The following is a 12,673-nucleotide window of genomic DNA, read 5'->3' on the forward strand; positions in this document are numbered from 1 at the left end:
TAAACTAATTATTTTAAATAAAAATTGTTTAGTTCAACTATTTCATTTATTTAATATCAAATGATTAATTATTTTAATTATTATTTAATTATATTTGACATTACTATCCAACAAGTTAACCATAACTTAAAACAACTCATTTTAAAAAAATCAACACAAAAAGTTTTTTCAACGAAAATGTTGTAATTATTAGTTAATTATATTTAAAATTACAATTTAAAATTTTAATAAAAAATTATTAATATTACATAAAAAGGAAACAAAATTTTAAATATTACAGGTAATATGCATTATATGCATTGTAATAATAAAACAAGGAAAACAAGTGGTCTAGTAGGTTCAAGATTCAAACTCTATTAGGACGAATTTTTAAAAGTTTTTACTTTTAACATCTAACACTCAATTAATTAAACTAGTGAGTATACCCGTGCAAGGCACGGGATAAAATTTCGTATACTAAAATAAATAAATTTATAACTACTTACCATTTACATATGACGCTCACGCTATGGTAACACTATAACATGTCTTTGTTATTAGTAGTACTCAAAAATATCTTTGTTACTTAAAGTGCACGCAACCCAAATTAAATTAAGAAATCTAAACATTAAAAATTGGAATATGAATGACATGAAGTGCAATTTTCTAGCAAATTACACTAAGAGGAGAAGAAAACCAAACAGGCTTGAACTTCCATTAGACTTGACAAAAAATATAGTTCAAAGACCTGAAAGTTTGACATCTTTCTCCAATATATTTTACATTGATCTCACATATTTCAATGATTTTTCTGGATCCTGCACCACATTTCCATTAATGGCAAACAATTTTAATCACTTGTTTGAGTAATGACTTACTATATGTAAAAAAACCAAGCAAATAACAAAACAAAGGTTCTACGAATCAGATGAAAGGATTAAAAGTAATGATTTTATGTGATAGATCATAGAGGGCTGAGAACAATAATGAATCTTCAATTATTCTGTGATGTTGTCATTCAAAACGTTGAATTGATGTCATTTATCATAATAAAAGTGTAGATTATGTCCATATCGATGCTGCGGGTTGATCTATTACTCTAAAAAAAGTAAAAACATATCAGTCATTAATGGTATAATAAATAGATGAATGAATAATAGATTATTGAGTGAAATGATGCCAAACTAACTTCTTCGCGCCAATGTTGCAGTGCGAAGCAAGTTTTCCAACTTCTGCAGCTTTATTTCTAGCTCTAGACCAACACAAAATTGCAGATTCATGTTTATCAATGTCAAAGAAACATATTGAGCTGCAGTTGACTTCAACAAATTCTAAAAGCTTCCACCTATTAGTAAAATAAATTAAAAAAAATCAACATTTGCTTATTAAAATAAAGAAGAAAAGCTATAAGAGCTAAGAAATGGTATTATTAATAAAAAAGCCTCCAAAATAAACAACTCAGATCGGGCGTATTTATTATTAAATAATAATCTTAGTACAAATTATTAAATTGTAACCCAGGAGAGAGGAAAAATGCAAAGTATATTTTTAAACATCCAATTAAAAATCCTCCATGAAGGCCATGTTGGGTGAACATAAATACATAATAATAAATGTAAAAAAAGTGACACAGAAAGGCTATAATAAATGGTTCTTGTGTGAAAGAGAAGCAAACAACACTTTGAATAAACAAAATATGTATATTATGTTTTATATACATAGAAAAGAAAAAAGAATTCTAAAATATAAAAAATTATTCACTACTTAATTAAAGTCCTCATGGAACAACTCAGATACCATTTGTGTTACACTAACAAATTAAGAAGGTTTGTTTCATCATGAATATTCTAAAGCATGTTGCAACCACTTTCAATAATATCACCCAATAATTTCAACTAACATCTATGCCTTATCAGTAATTGTTGTCAATTGGATAGTATCAATGTATTATTAAATAAATGAAAAACTACACAGCTCAGCCCTTAATTTCTTAAACATAATACTTTGTTATCAAGCGAAACAAAAACCAATCAACTATAATAGTATATCATAACAATCATAAACTGTACAAAGAAGCTTACAAAATAGTCAAATTTAATTGCAACATCGGGTTTGAATTAGATTAATGGGTGATCAAATAAGTTTTTTGTTTATCTAAGAGATAATAATTCCAACAGCAACCCATCTCACAGTATTCCAATTCTCTCTAAAAAAGCCATATATCATATCAAAATCTCCACTTTTATCTGTTGGGATTTCCTCAGAGAAGAAAAAATTGTTCCTTCTTCAATTCTAGGTCATAAATTACAATGAATTTCACTTACTTCTTTCTAGCTTCACACGAAATATAAAGGCTGCACTTCACAACTTTACCAAGATCAACAGTGTCACCAAAATTGAATATTATGCTTGATCAAGGAAACTTATAACAATTCCTTGAAAATTAATGCATATATATATATATATATATATATATATATATATATATATATATATATATATATATATATTAAGGTATGAACTAAAACCTCATATCAAGTTCCTTTGAATGACTTAGGTCAACCAAATCCACAATCATGCTTTAAAATTAAATAGATTTAAAATACAGTAGAAGTGTTATGTGCATTTGAATATCACCAACCTCATCATTTCAAAGAAATTGAGCCTCTAAAATAAGTAATAAGCTCAAACTTAAGCCCTTTTTTGGAAAGAAAAAAATGATGAACTGTTGCATGCATTTAGATGCCTAACCTTTTGTATTTGGTACTCAATGGAAGGAGGCTTGCTTAACCGACCATTAACCGGCCCGACAATTCTGCAAATAAAATTTTAAGTAAGAATGAAGTATCAACTATTAGAAAAATTAGAAGCAATATATTGCACAGAGCTTAGAAGCAATATCAATTGATACTTTCCTTTTTGTTCAATTACTGTTACAATATATTGTAAAATACTCAACAACCAGCTTCTAAACCACCCTCACCAACATCAATTCATTCAAAGCCAGCAAATTTTAGCATCAACTAAACAACCAAAATATTGAAAGAATACAAAGAATGGATAAGAAAAGAAAGAGTTAGTTTTGAATGCACAAATCGACACCCCCACTCCAACGCAGACAGCAAAGATGAAACCTCTAATTTATCTCGACTCAAGCTTCCCAGCCGCACAACTCCCTCTTTCGCATCAACCTTCACGCCACCACGAGCCACCGTCTTCGCCTCTAATTCGAAACTGTTTCCGCTGCCGTACGTTGGGACACCACCGTCTGGACTCCAGTCCCTTCGCTCCGAGATTGAACCAACCACCGTGAGCAAGCCTCATACGCAAAGCTACAATTATGACCATACCCTCTTCTTTTAGGGTTAATCTTTGATTTTTAATTGTGTTTAAATTTTGTGTGATAAAAGAAAAGTGGAAGATTGTTTATATTTTTGAAACCGAAAAATAAAAGAAGGGATAGTGGCGTGAGATAGAGAGAGAATAGGGAAAGGAAAATGAATTGTGATGCTACCTCTGTTGGAAGATAAAAGGGTGTTTAAATTATTTTACGCTTCTTTCAAAAATTTCTTTTTGAATTTTCAATTGATACTAATAGCTTTACATCTCTCAATGTAATAAACTGTATCCGGTCATCACGAGTAATTAGAAATCAATGAAATAATTAATAAAATATTAAAAAAATAATTAAAAATAATTATAGAAATGTTTCTATTAATAGCAAATATAAAAATAGTAAGCACTCTAATTGATTGACAAATGGCAAAGTTGCCAAAGAACTCCTTTTACTTTATTATATTTAATGATAATACATAAATTAGCTTACATAGTTTTTGCTTCTAACAAATAACACTCAATTAGTCACACGTTTAAAAATGAAAAAAACAACCGGCAAGTTTAAAACTTCTGTAACTTACAAAGATCACAAATTTAAATCTATATTAAATAAAATATTAATGATTTTTTAGAAATAATTATTTGTATTTGATTTTTAAATTTATGAAAATTTTAATTATATTTCTCACTAAAAAATATCTCAATTTATCGATATGAACAACAAAATCTTTAAAATATAAAACATGATCGACTTCATTTATCAAAAATGACGAAATGAACAGTCAACAAATATCATAATAAAAGTGAGTAAAAACAAATCTCATTATAAAAGGAATATAATAAACTTATAGACAAATTTGTAAATAAACATAAAAAATTTACATAAATAACCGGCCGTATTAAGTACTCAATCAAAATATATTATTTTTATACAAAAATAAGTTTCAATTAAAAGTGTTAACTTTTTGTACCAAAAAAAAAAGTGTTACCTTAAAACTAAAACTTTCATTCGAAAAGTTTTACCAAAAAGAAAAATCAATTAAAAAGTTTTACCTGAAAAAAAGTTTTCAATGAAAAATTGTGCTTAAAAAAACGTTTTCAAATAATTTATCCAAAATGATATAAATTATAAGCATTTGGTTTTTAACAAACATAAAAATGAGAAAAGGAATAAAGCTGTGAAGGAAGACGATGACAATTACAAACACATTCAAGAAAAAACTCAACAAAATAATTTTTCACTTTGTTATCTACGGTCTCCCACTCATAGCTCTAATTTACCTTTTCTTTGTCTTCAATTCCATTGTTCCATTTTTCATTCCCATTACTTCCATCACTCACAACTCTTCACTTCCAGCTTCCACTCCTATAACAAAAGGTAAATGCTCTACCCTTACTAATGTTTTAAATTGTAGTTTTCTTAGTTATCTTTGATATTATATCGAATTGCAATAAAAATTTATTAATTTAGAATTTTACTGATATTGTTTATGGGACCAAATATAACTATTATTTTTTATGTTATTTAAAATTTGTTTGTCTTAGAAAAATTTAGATCTGTCATTGTATATTGTATCTAGTCCGGTGATACTCCAGGCAATATCATACCCTCTCAACAAAAAAACATCTACAAATAAACACTTTGAATGCAATATCAAATAACATTGAATGCAATATCAAATACTCGGTCGCAAGACCAGATATCAAGATTTCAGAAACAAAAAAAGAGTTGTGGTCATGTTAACGCGGTTACAGATATTTTCAAAAAAATCGATGTCAAATTTTTTTGTGCATGATAATAAAATTTTTTTACGAGATTTAATTATTTATTGTTTTTGGTAGAAAAGGAAATTTTGTATGAGAAGCCATGTGACTATACAAATGGAAGATGGGTCCATGACATGAGAGGCCCTTTGTATAATGGAACAACATGCAGTTACATCAAGAACCAACGAAATTGCATAGTTAATGGAAGACCTGATACAAACTATCTTTATTGGAGATGGAAACCAGATGAGTGCAACATTCCAATTTTTGACCCAAACACTTTTCTTAAACTCGCTAAAAACAAGAACATAGTTTTTGTTGGAGACTCTTTAGCAAATAACATGTTCGAGTCCCTAATTTGCCTGTTATCTACTATTTCCACACCCCAACTTATCCCCAAAGAAGACACTTTAGCAACGTATTACTTTGCCTCTCATAATGCAAATTTGTCGATGTATTGGTCACCATTTCTTGTGAAGGGTGATCAAAGAATACAAGGTGAGATACCATATAATAAGATATATTTGGATCAGGTAAATGAGAAGTGGACTAAGCATATACATCAGATGGACTTAATTGTGTTGTCATTTGGTCATTGGATGGAGGTTCCTTCGATTTACTATGAAGGTGATTCTGTTATCGGTTGTTTTAAATGTCGTAGGTTTAAATTTAAGTACACTGATATTGGATTTTATGTTGCAATGAGAAAGGCTTTGAGGATTACACTTAATAGCATAATTGAGAGGAAAGTTATTAAAGGGAATGGAATTGATGTGATTGTGAGAACATATTCACCTACTCATTTTAAGGGTGATTGGGACAAGGGTGGTACTTGTTCAAAGAAGGAACCATATGAACCTGAGGAGAAGAAACTTAAAGGAAAGGATGCTGAGATAAGAAGCCTTGAGATGGAGGAATTGGAAAATGTTAAGGCAAAAGCTAAACAAAATGGACTTAATTTGGAGGTGCTTGATATAACTAAATTGGCATTGTTGAGAGCAGATGGTCATGCAGGTGTTTATATGAATCCGTTTCCATTTTCTGATGGGATTCCAAAGAAAGTACAAAATGATTGTGTTCATTGGTGTTTACCAGGAGTTGTAGATACATGGAATGAAATTTTTTTGGAGTTGATGAAGAGGGAACAACCAAAGTTTGAAAAGTGATGCATTTCTCATTCGACAATTTTGGTACATGAATGATTTAATTTTGAATATGATATTTTCATGTTTACATAGTCTAAACTATGTTATATACTTTATTTATATTGATAAGAGTGATCTTAATATTTTTTTAATTACATGTTTCTTACAAATAAAAGAGCCTAAGGCTCTTTTCAAATTACACAATAATTTAGATTTCTACTATCCTTTTATTATTTTCTTCTCTCCCCTTCTTTTATATTATTTCACTAAAATTGTCTTAATATCTCATGAACAGGGCCGGTCCAATCAATTCGGAGGTCCCGTTCTATTTAATAAATAGGCCCAAATTTAATTTTAAAACATATAATTATTATTATTAAAAATGACACATAAAAATGAAATTATATATTAAAAAATAAAGTTAATTATAATTATTTTGATTTTTGATTAATTTCATTTTTTATGAATTGAGTTTTTATTATTTTTATTTATTTATTAGATTTTTATCAAAGCATTTTTTATATCTCTTAATGTTAATGAAAAAGATTAGACCTTCTAAAATTTAGGACCTTCAAAAGATTAGTAGAGCTTCTTATTTCTGGAAAGGTAGAGCTTCTTATTTCTGGAAAGGACTGGCGTATTTGAGAAAAAATTTTGATCCTTTTTAGATATGATTAAATTTCTAATAAATCACGTATGAAATTAAAATTTCCTGTTTATAATAACACTAATTTCTTTACAAAATACACTCTATTAACATCTCATAACGAGAGTGTTGTCGCTTCTTTAATGATCCGAATATATCATTACTATTAATCAAGTAATATATTCTTCATTATATCCAAATATGTTCTTAGTTATAAATAATAGTAATATATCGAATCATTGAAGCGGATATAACGGTGCTGTTATTGGAAATTTATTGAAAAAACAATTATTAGAGAAGATTTGACAAAGATCTTTCAGAAAAAAAACTACATGTACAACAATTAGATCAAAAATAAAAAATCAAAATACAATACATAGGGTCGAACCAGGCCCATTAACGTTAATGCTCAAGCTTTCAACCACACGGTTGGGATACAAAATATTATAAAGTTTCATAATTTAATTTATAAAATATAAATTTAATATATATATATATATATATATATATATATATATATATATATATATATATATATATATATATATATATATATATATATATATATATATATTAAGATGAGGCCCTCCAATTTGGGGGCCCTGTGCTAAGGCTCTTGTTGCACTTGCACAGGACCAGCCCTGCTCATGAGTGAAAAATACTTTTGAGTTTTTTATTGTACTGGTGTTTATGCCTTAGTGTTCTTCATTAAGAATGTCATTCTTTTGTTTCATGAGATTCAGGCCCGACCCAAGGGCAAGGCAAGCAAGGCCATTGCGTTGGGTCTCACTTTTTTGGACTATATAAAAGGCCTACAAATAAATTAATTAAAATTATATACCAATAAAATTATAACATTAATAAGTCAATTGCAATAGCCCAGCGGAAGAGTAGTTTCTTATTTTCCTTTAATGTAGTAGTTTGAATACCGCCTCTGTCATTTTTGTTTATAAAAATATTAGACGTGCATTTTCATTCATTCAATGAAATTATTATAGCTTTATCATTTATGTTATGATTAATTATTTATTTTAAAATTTCATAAATATTATTTTTAATAAATAGTATTAATGTTAAATAAATGTAGTTATGTGTAATTTTAATTTTAAAATTTTATCTTTTTTAAGGTGACAACTGACAACTTATCTACCCATCACAAAAAGTTGGGTAGTGTACCTCCAACTAATCACATGATTCTATCTCATTTAACATATTTAATTATTTATTAAAATACTACAAATATTTGTTGTTTTCAAAGCATTTTACAAAGTAGGTAACCTTACCCAACTTTTTGAGTTGGGTAGATAAGAATTCACCATTTTTTAATTTGATCATAAAAAAATCTGTTATTGTTTCTACACTAATAAAAGTAAATATTTTTAATGAATAACTTTAAATCAAATTTCTAAAATAATGGTTTTTTAATATAATTCTTAAATTATATAAATATAATAAATAATTATTTTTAATGAATAATTTTATTGATGACTTTTTCTTTTAAAATATAAATTAATATAAATTTTATAAATATATGTTTTTTATTTTCAAAAAAATTAATTTGAATTTTGCCTTAGGCCTCCAATTTCGTTGGGCCGACCCTGGTGAGATTTTCCAAGTAAATTTTTTGTTTAGTTCTTAAGATTGTTTAGGTAAAATATTAGTTTGATTCTTGAGATTAATTAGTTTGTAAAACGTTGTTTGGGTTCCTGAGCTTAGCCTTCAAAACCTCTATTTGGTTTAGGAGATCAAACAATATAAAATCTCTCATCTATTGTAATAAGGTTAAATAAAATATCCTTAAAATCTCAAGATATTAATTTAGTGTAACTCTCAAGAATATATTCTTAGGAAAAAGATTGTGTCAAGTGGTAGGTTGAAGCTCTATAAATCCATATGCAATCTCTCTATCTCTTTCTCTTTAGTTTTTATTGTTGAATTTTATTTTCTCTCTAAATCCTTCTTTCTATTTTTTCGTTGCTTTGTTTCTTTCCTAAAATAAATTATTTTTCAAAGTAATAGAATTTTTTAATTATTAATGATCGTTGCATTTCATAATTCACCTCCTCTTGTACTTAGAGTCACTAGTTCATTAAGGGTTTCATGAGATATTTTTCTTTCGCTGTCCGCCACATGTCAATTTATAAAGTGTAGCATGATGGCATATTATTAGACCTAGTATGATGATTTATGGTAACTCATACTGCAATAGTTATTTTGACTATGTGTTGACCGTTTACTAGTTGAAACATCTTCACTTTTATTCCTCTTTGACGTAATTTATTTTTCAGTTGTAGAAGAACAAATCAAGTACCTGGAAATTATGAAAATAAAGAGATCTCGATAAGTTATGTCACAAGTAAAATACTTTGAAAATAAATTATGAAAATAAAGAAACCTCAGTTAATAGAATAAAAAATAAATTAATCGTTGGCAATATCTTTGTATATAATATAGCACTAAAGGTGAGAAATAATATCATGGTCGTGAATTAGTGTATATTAAATATTATGGACAAAGTGGAAACTGAACAAAATAAATAGGTACAATTGAAATTAAATTAAACTTACTTTACAAGTGACAAATTATTTGACATGTAGTCCGGACACCTCAACATATGAAACCAATTGGATATAAATGAATTTTTTTGAAAAAGGTGAAATAGAATGGTGAAATTGTGAGATACAAAGCTTTATTTGTTACTAAATGATTTTTGCAAAATCTATGTTTGATTTTGATGAAACATATTAATTCATCTCTAGTGGATGTAAGTAACTTTTTAAATTTAGTTAGTTTTGAAGCACATCAAAGACATACTTTTCACATGATGAATGTTGTAACAACTAATTGTATGACTCACTTGATATTGAAATTTTAATGAAGCTCGATGTAACTTTTTAATTAACTAGAAACACATAATTTTGAATCTCAAAAAGGCAAATCTATAAAACAGAATATGTCTTTATATGAGTTTGTTGTACCCCCACCTTTTGACCACTGAGATCCCACCATATTCCAAATAGTAGGGTCATCACCATTATCATTATCATTATGCATATATCATTTGTTAACCCAAAAATACAAAAATTATTGTTTGTTACTTGTGTTCTAAGACAAGAGATTGATCAAGATTAGACAGAGCAAATTAGGGTTTTGAGTCCCACAAGGAAGCTCAACATTATCCTATGATTCAAAGGTCCTCTCATCAATATCTAAGTCCAAGGATATCCCAATTCAAGATCAACAACTCTCAAGATCACCTGAGACCCCAAATTAAGGTTTTGACCTAATTCCACCAGAGGGTTGACTTTTAATCAGGACATTGCTCCAAGGATCAAACCATGATTGAAGGGCATCCAAAACAACATTATAATCCATTCACATCATTCATTTGAAGAGGAGACCTTGATTCATTTGGAAATCATAAAACTGCAGCTCATTTGGAAAAGTCAACTATGTGGGTCAACCATTGACTTTTGAGAAAAATGGTCAACTATGAACTTTTAAGGACTCAAATCATCATCATATGATTATTGAAGATATTTGGCCAAAGAAAATCAAGAAAATTCATCAAGAATCAAAAAGTCAACAAAACTCAAAATTAGGGTTTTAAGTGAATTTGACCTAATTTTGGGAACTCCAAATTTTGCCTACAAACTCAAAAGTTTCCAAACATGAAAGTTGTAGATCTTGATCAAACAAACAACTCATCACACTGAACATTTCTTCAAAAAATGATTATTTTGAGAGCTCTGGAATTTTGAAGATTATGTTCAAAAAACTTAATTTTTTTTAAGTGTTTTCACTTAGATTTTTCTCAACTTTATGGCTATTTTTCATTTGTACAAATTTCATATTATTCATTCTTTTTGCATAACTTGCTCATGACTTGAATCACATTAGTTTTCACTTTTTTACCATAAATGTGAGGTGGCTTTCCATTGTGTACATATGCGAGTGACCGACATTTCTTGTTTTTAACTGGATATTATTATGTTTAATCTTTCATTTGTATTGATTTTGTGAATGCACGAAAGTGATCAAGGCACCTGTTTTATTTTGAGCACAACTACCATAGCCAAATATTCAATTCACCTTATGAGTGTGTGATCATTAGTATCCCTTTTGAGCCTTTTTATCACTGTCCATTTTGTTTTTGAACTTGAGATATAGTTCACCTTTTTGATGGATTTTGATTATCGTTTTTCTTGTCCTTCACCTATGATTTTTGGTTGGATTTTTACCTTGCCTTAGAAAGTAGGGAGTATTCACTTGATATTGTGGTTGAATGCAAGTTGGGGAGAGGATGTTTGCTTGCTTATATTGTGGTTGATATGAGTTTGTGAAAAGAAAAAGAAAAGGAAAAAAATGTGAGAAAGAAAAGAAAAAGAAAGAAAAAAAGAGAAAATGTTCGAAAAAGAAAAGAACAAAAAGAGTTTAGAATAAGATTTGTGTTAATAAGTTTTGTGTTTGGTGTGAAACATGTGATGAAGAAGAAGTTTGATTGAAATTTCATTGTTTGAAACTTTGTGGAAGTAATTACTCCCTTAGGTTTAGGCAAGTTTTTGTTTCGATTAGCTTTAGGACTTATCACTTGTTTGTTAACCGAGCCACATTACTACCTTGAAAGCCCTTGTGATTCGTGCCTTGCATTTTTTATACTATTTTTGGATGAATGCATAATTTTGTCTTTTGTTTGCAAGTTTGTCGGGTGAGTGTTCAAAGTCCTCACCTTTCGGTGTTTTTTCATATACCGATGAATTTTTGCTAGGCGTGATTCGTGATTGAGCTTGTTATGTTTTAGATGTTTTGTATGATTTTTGTACTTAGGATTTATTTCGTTTTCATGTTGTCGTTGTAGGATTGTGGTAAGTTTTTACCTTGTTTGTAAGTTTTTGTTTGAACCGTACAATTGTTTCGTTTTTCCAAATCTTGTTGATTCTTGATTCTTTGGATTTTTACTTTTGTGATTTGAGTGTTTGGCCCTGTTTGAGGACAAACAGATTCTAGTTGGGGAGAGTTTGATAAGTGCCAAAATGTAGTTATTTTGTGTATGTAAATAGTGGCACTTATCGATACTTTTTGTTAATACCGTTCGAATAATTCCCCATTTTGTGTATATTTTGTATCGTTTGTGTTTTAATACGTTTTTATGTAAATGTATATTGTTTGATAGTTTTGTTGTCTTTTTGTAGGTATTTTTGGCGTTTCGGAGCCTCGAGGAATAAAGTGTCGAAGACACGGTTGCGGACGCATTTTGAAGAAATAAAAGTTGTTGTTCTGGTGTAGCTCGCGTCGCGCGCTGGAGGCAGCGTCGCGCGCTGAAGGATAAAAATAAATAATCCAGGCAGAGTGTTAGCCGCGTCGCGCGCTAGGGCGGTTTAGTGTTTTAAGTGAGAGAGCTCGCATCGCGCGCTCCAGCTCGCATCGCGCGCTCTGGGTTTTCTATTTTTGTATATATAGTTTAGAACATATTTTCTAGGGTTTTTATCACCCATTTCCCCCTTGGAGTGGCTCTGATCCATTTTTGGTAGTTTAGAGGTTTAGGAAACACCATTGGATGCTACATCATGTGGATTGATCATGGATTTGTCTCGATTGCTTTGACACGGTGAAAGTTTCCGATTCATCTTCTTTTTTCCCTATGTTTCATTCCAATGGTGGGTTTTGTATGTATCTTTCTACTCTTCTTGTATGTACATTTGTCGATCTTGGGATCGTTTATATATTCTCTTTATAAATCATCATTGTTGTTGTTCTTGATCTTTTTGCTTAAATGCTCTGGATTTGTGTTGTCTCAGAA

The 12,673-nt window shown here is 29.2% G+C and overlaps 1 protein-coding gene and 1 long non-coding RNA gene across 2 annotated transcripts; one reads left to right on the forward strand and one right to left on the reverse strand.

Moving 5' to 3' along the window:
• Positions 1-483: 483 nt before the first annotated feature.
• LOC131646219 (uncharacterized) lies at positions 484-3,530 on the reverse strand. Its single transcript, XR_009297344.1, has 3 exons — positions 2,731-3,530; positions 1,169-1,324; positions 484-1,078 (listed from the first exon to the last, which is right to left on the reverse strand). It is a non-coding gene; the product is annotated as an uncharacterized LOC131646219 (long non-coding RNA).
• Positions 3,531-5,216: 1,686 nt separating this feature from the next.
• Positions 5,217-6,248, forward strand: LOC131649234 (xyloglucan O-acetyltransferase 1-like). The gene has a single exon (XM_058918995.1). The coding sequence runs from the start codon at positions 5,217-5,219 to the stop codon at positions 6,246-6,248; it is 1,032 nt and encodes a 343-aa protein (XP_058774978.1).
• Positions 6,249-12,673: the final 6,425 nt, after the last annotated feature.

This window comes from Vicia villosa, linkage group LG2 (genome assembly GCF_029867415.1).
Source record: "Vicia villosa cultivar HV-30 ecotype Madison, WI linkage group LG2, Vvil1.0, whole genome shotgun sequence".
In the NCBI taxonomy this organism is placed as follows: Eukaryota; Viridiplantae; Streptophyta; class Magnoliopsida; order Fabales; family Fabaceae; genus Vicia; species Vicia villosa.

Bases quoted from the DNA above. Each gene is read 5' to 3' on its own strand.
- LOC131649234 (XM_058918995.1), top strand. From the start codon at position 5,217: ATGAGAGGCCCTTTGTATAATGGAACAACATGCAGTTACATCAAGAAC.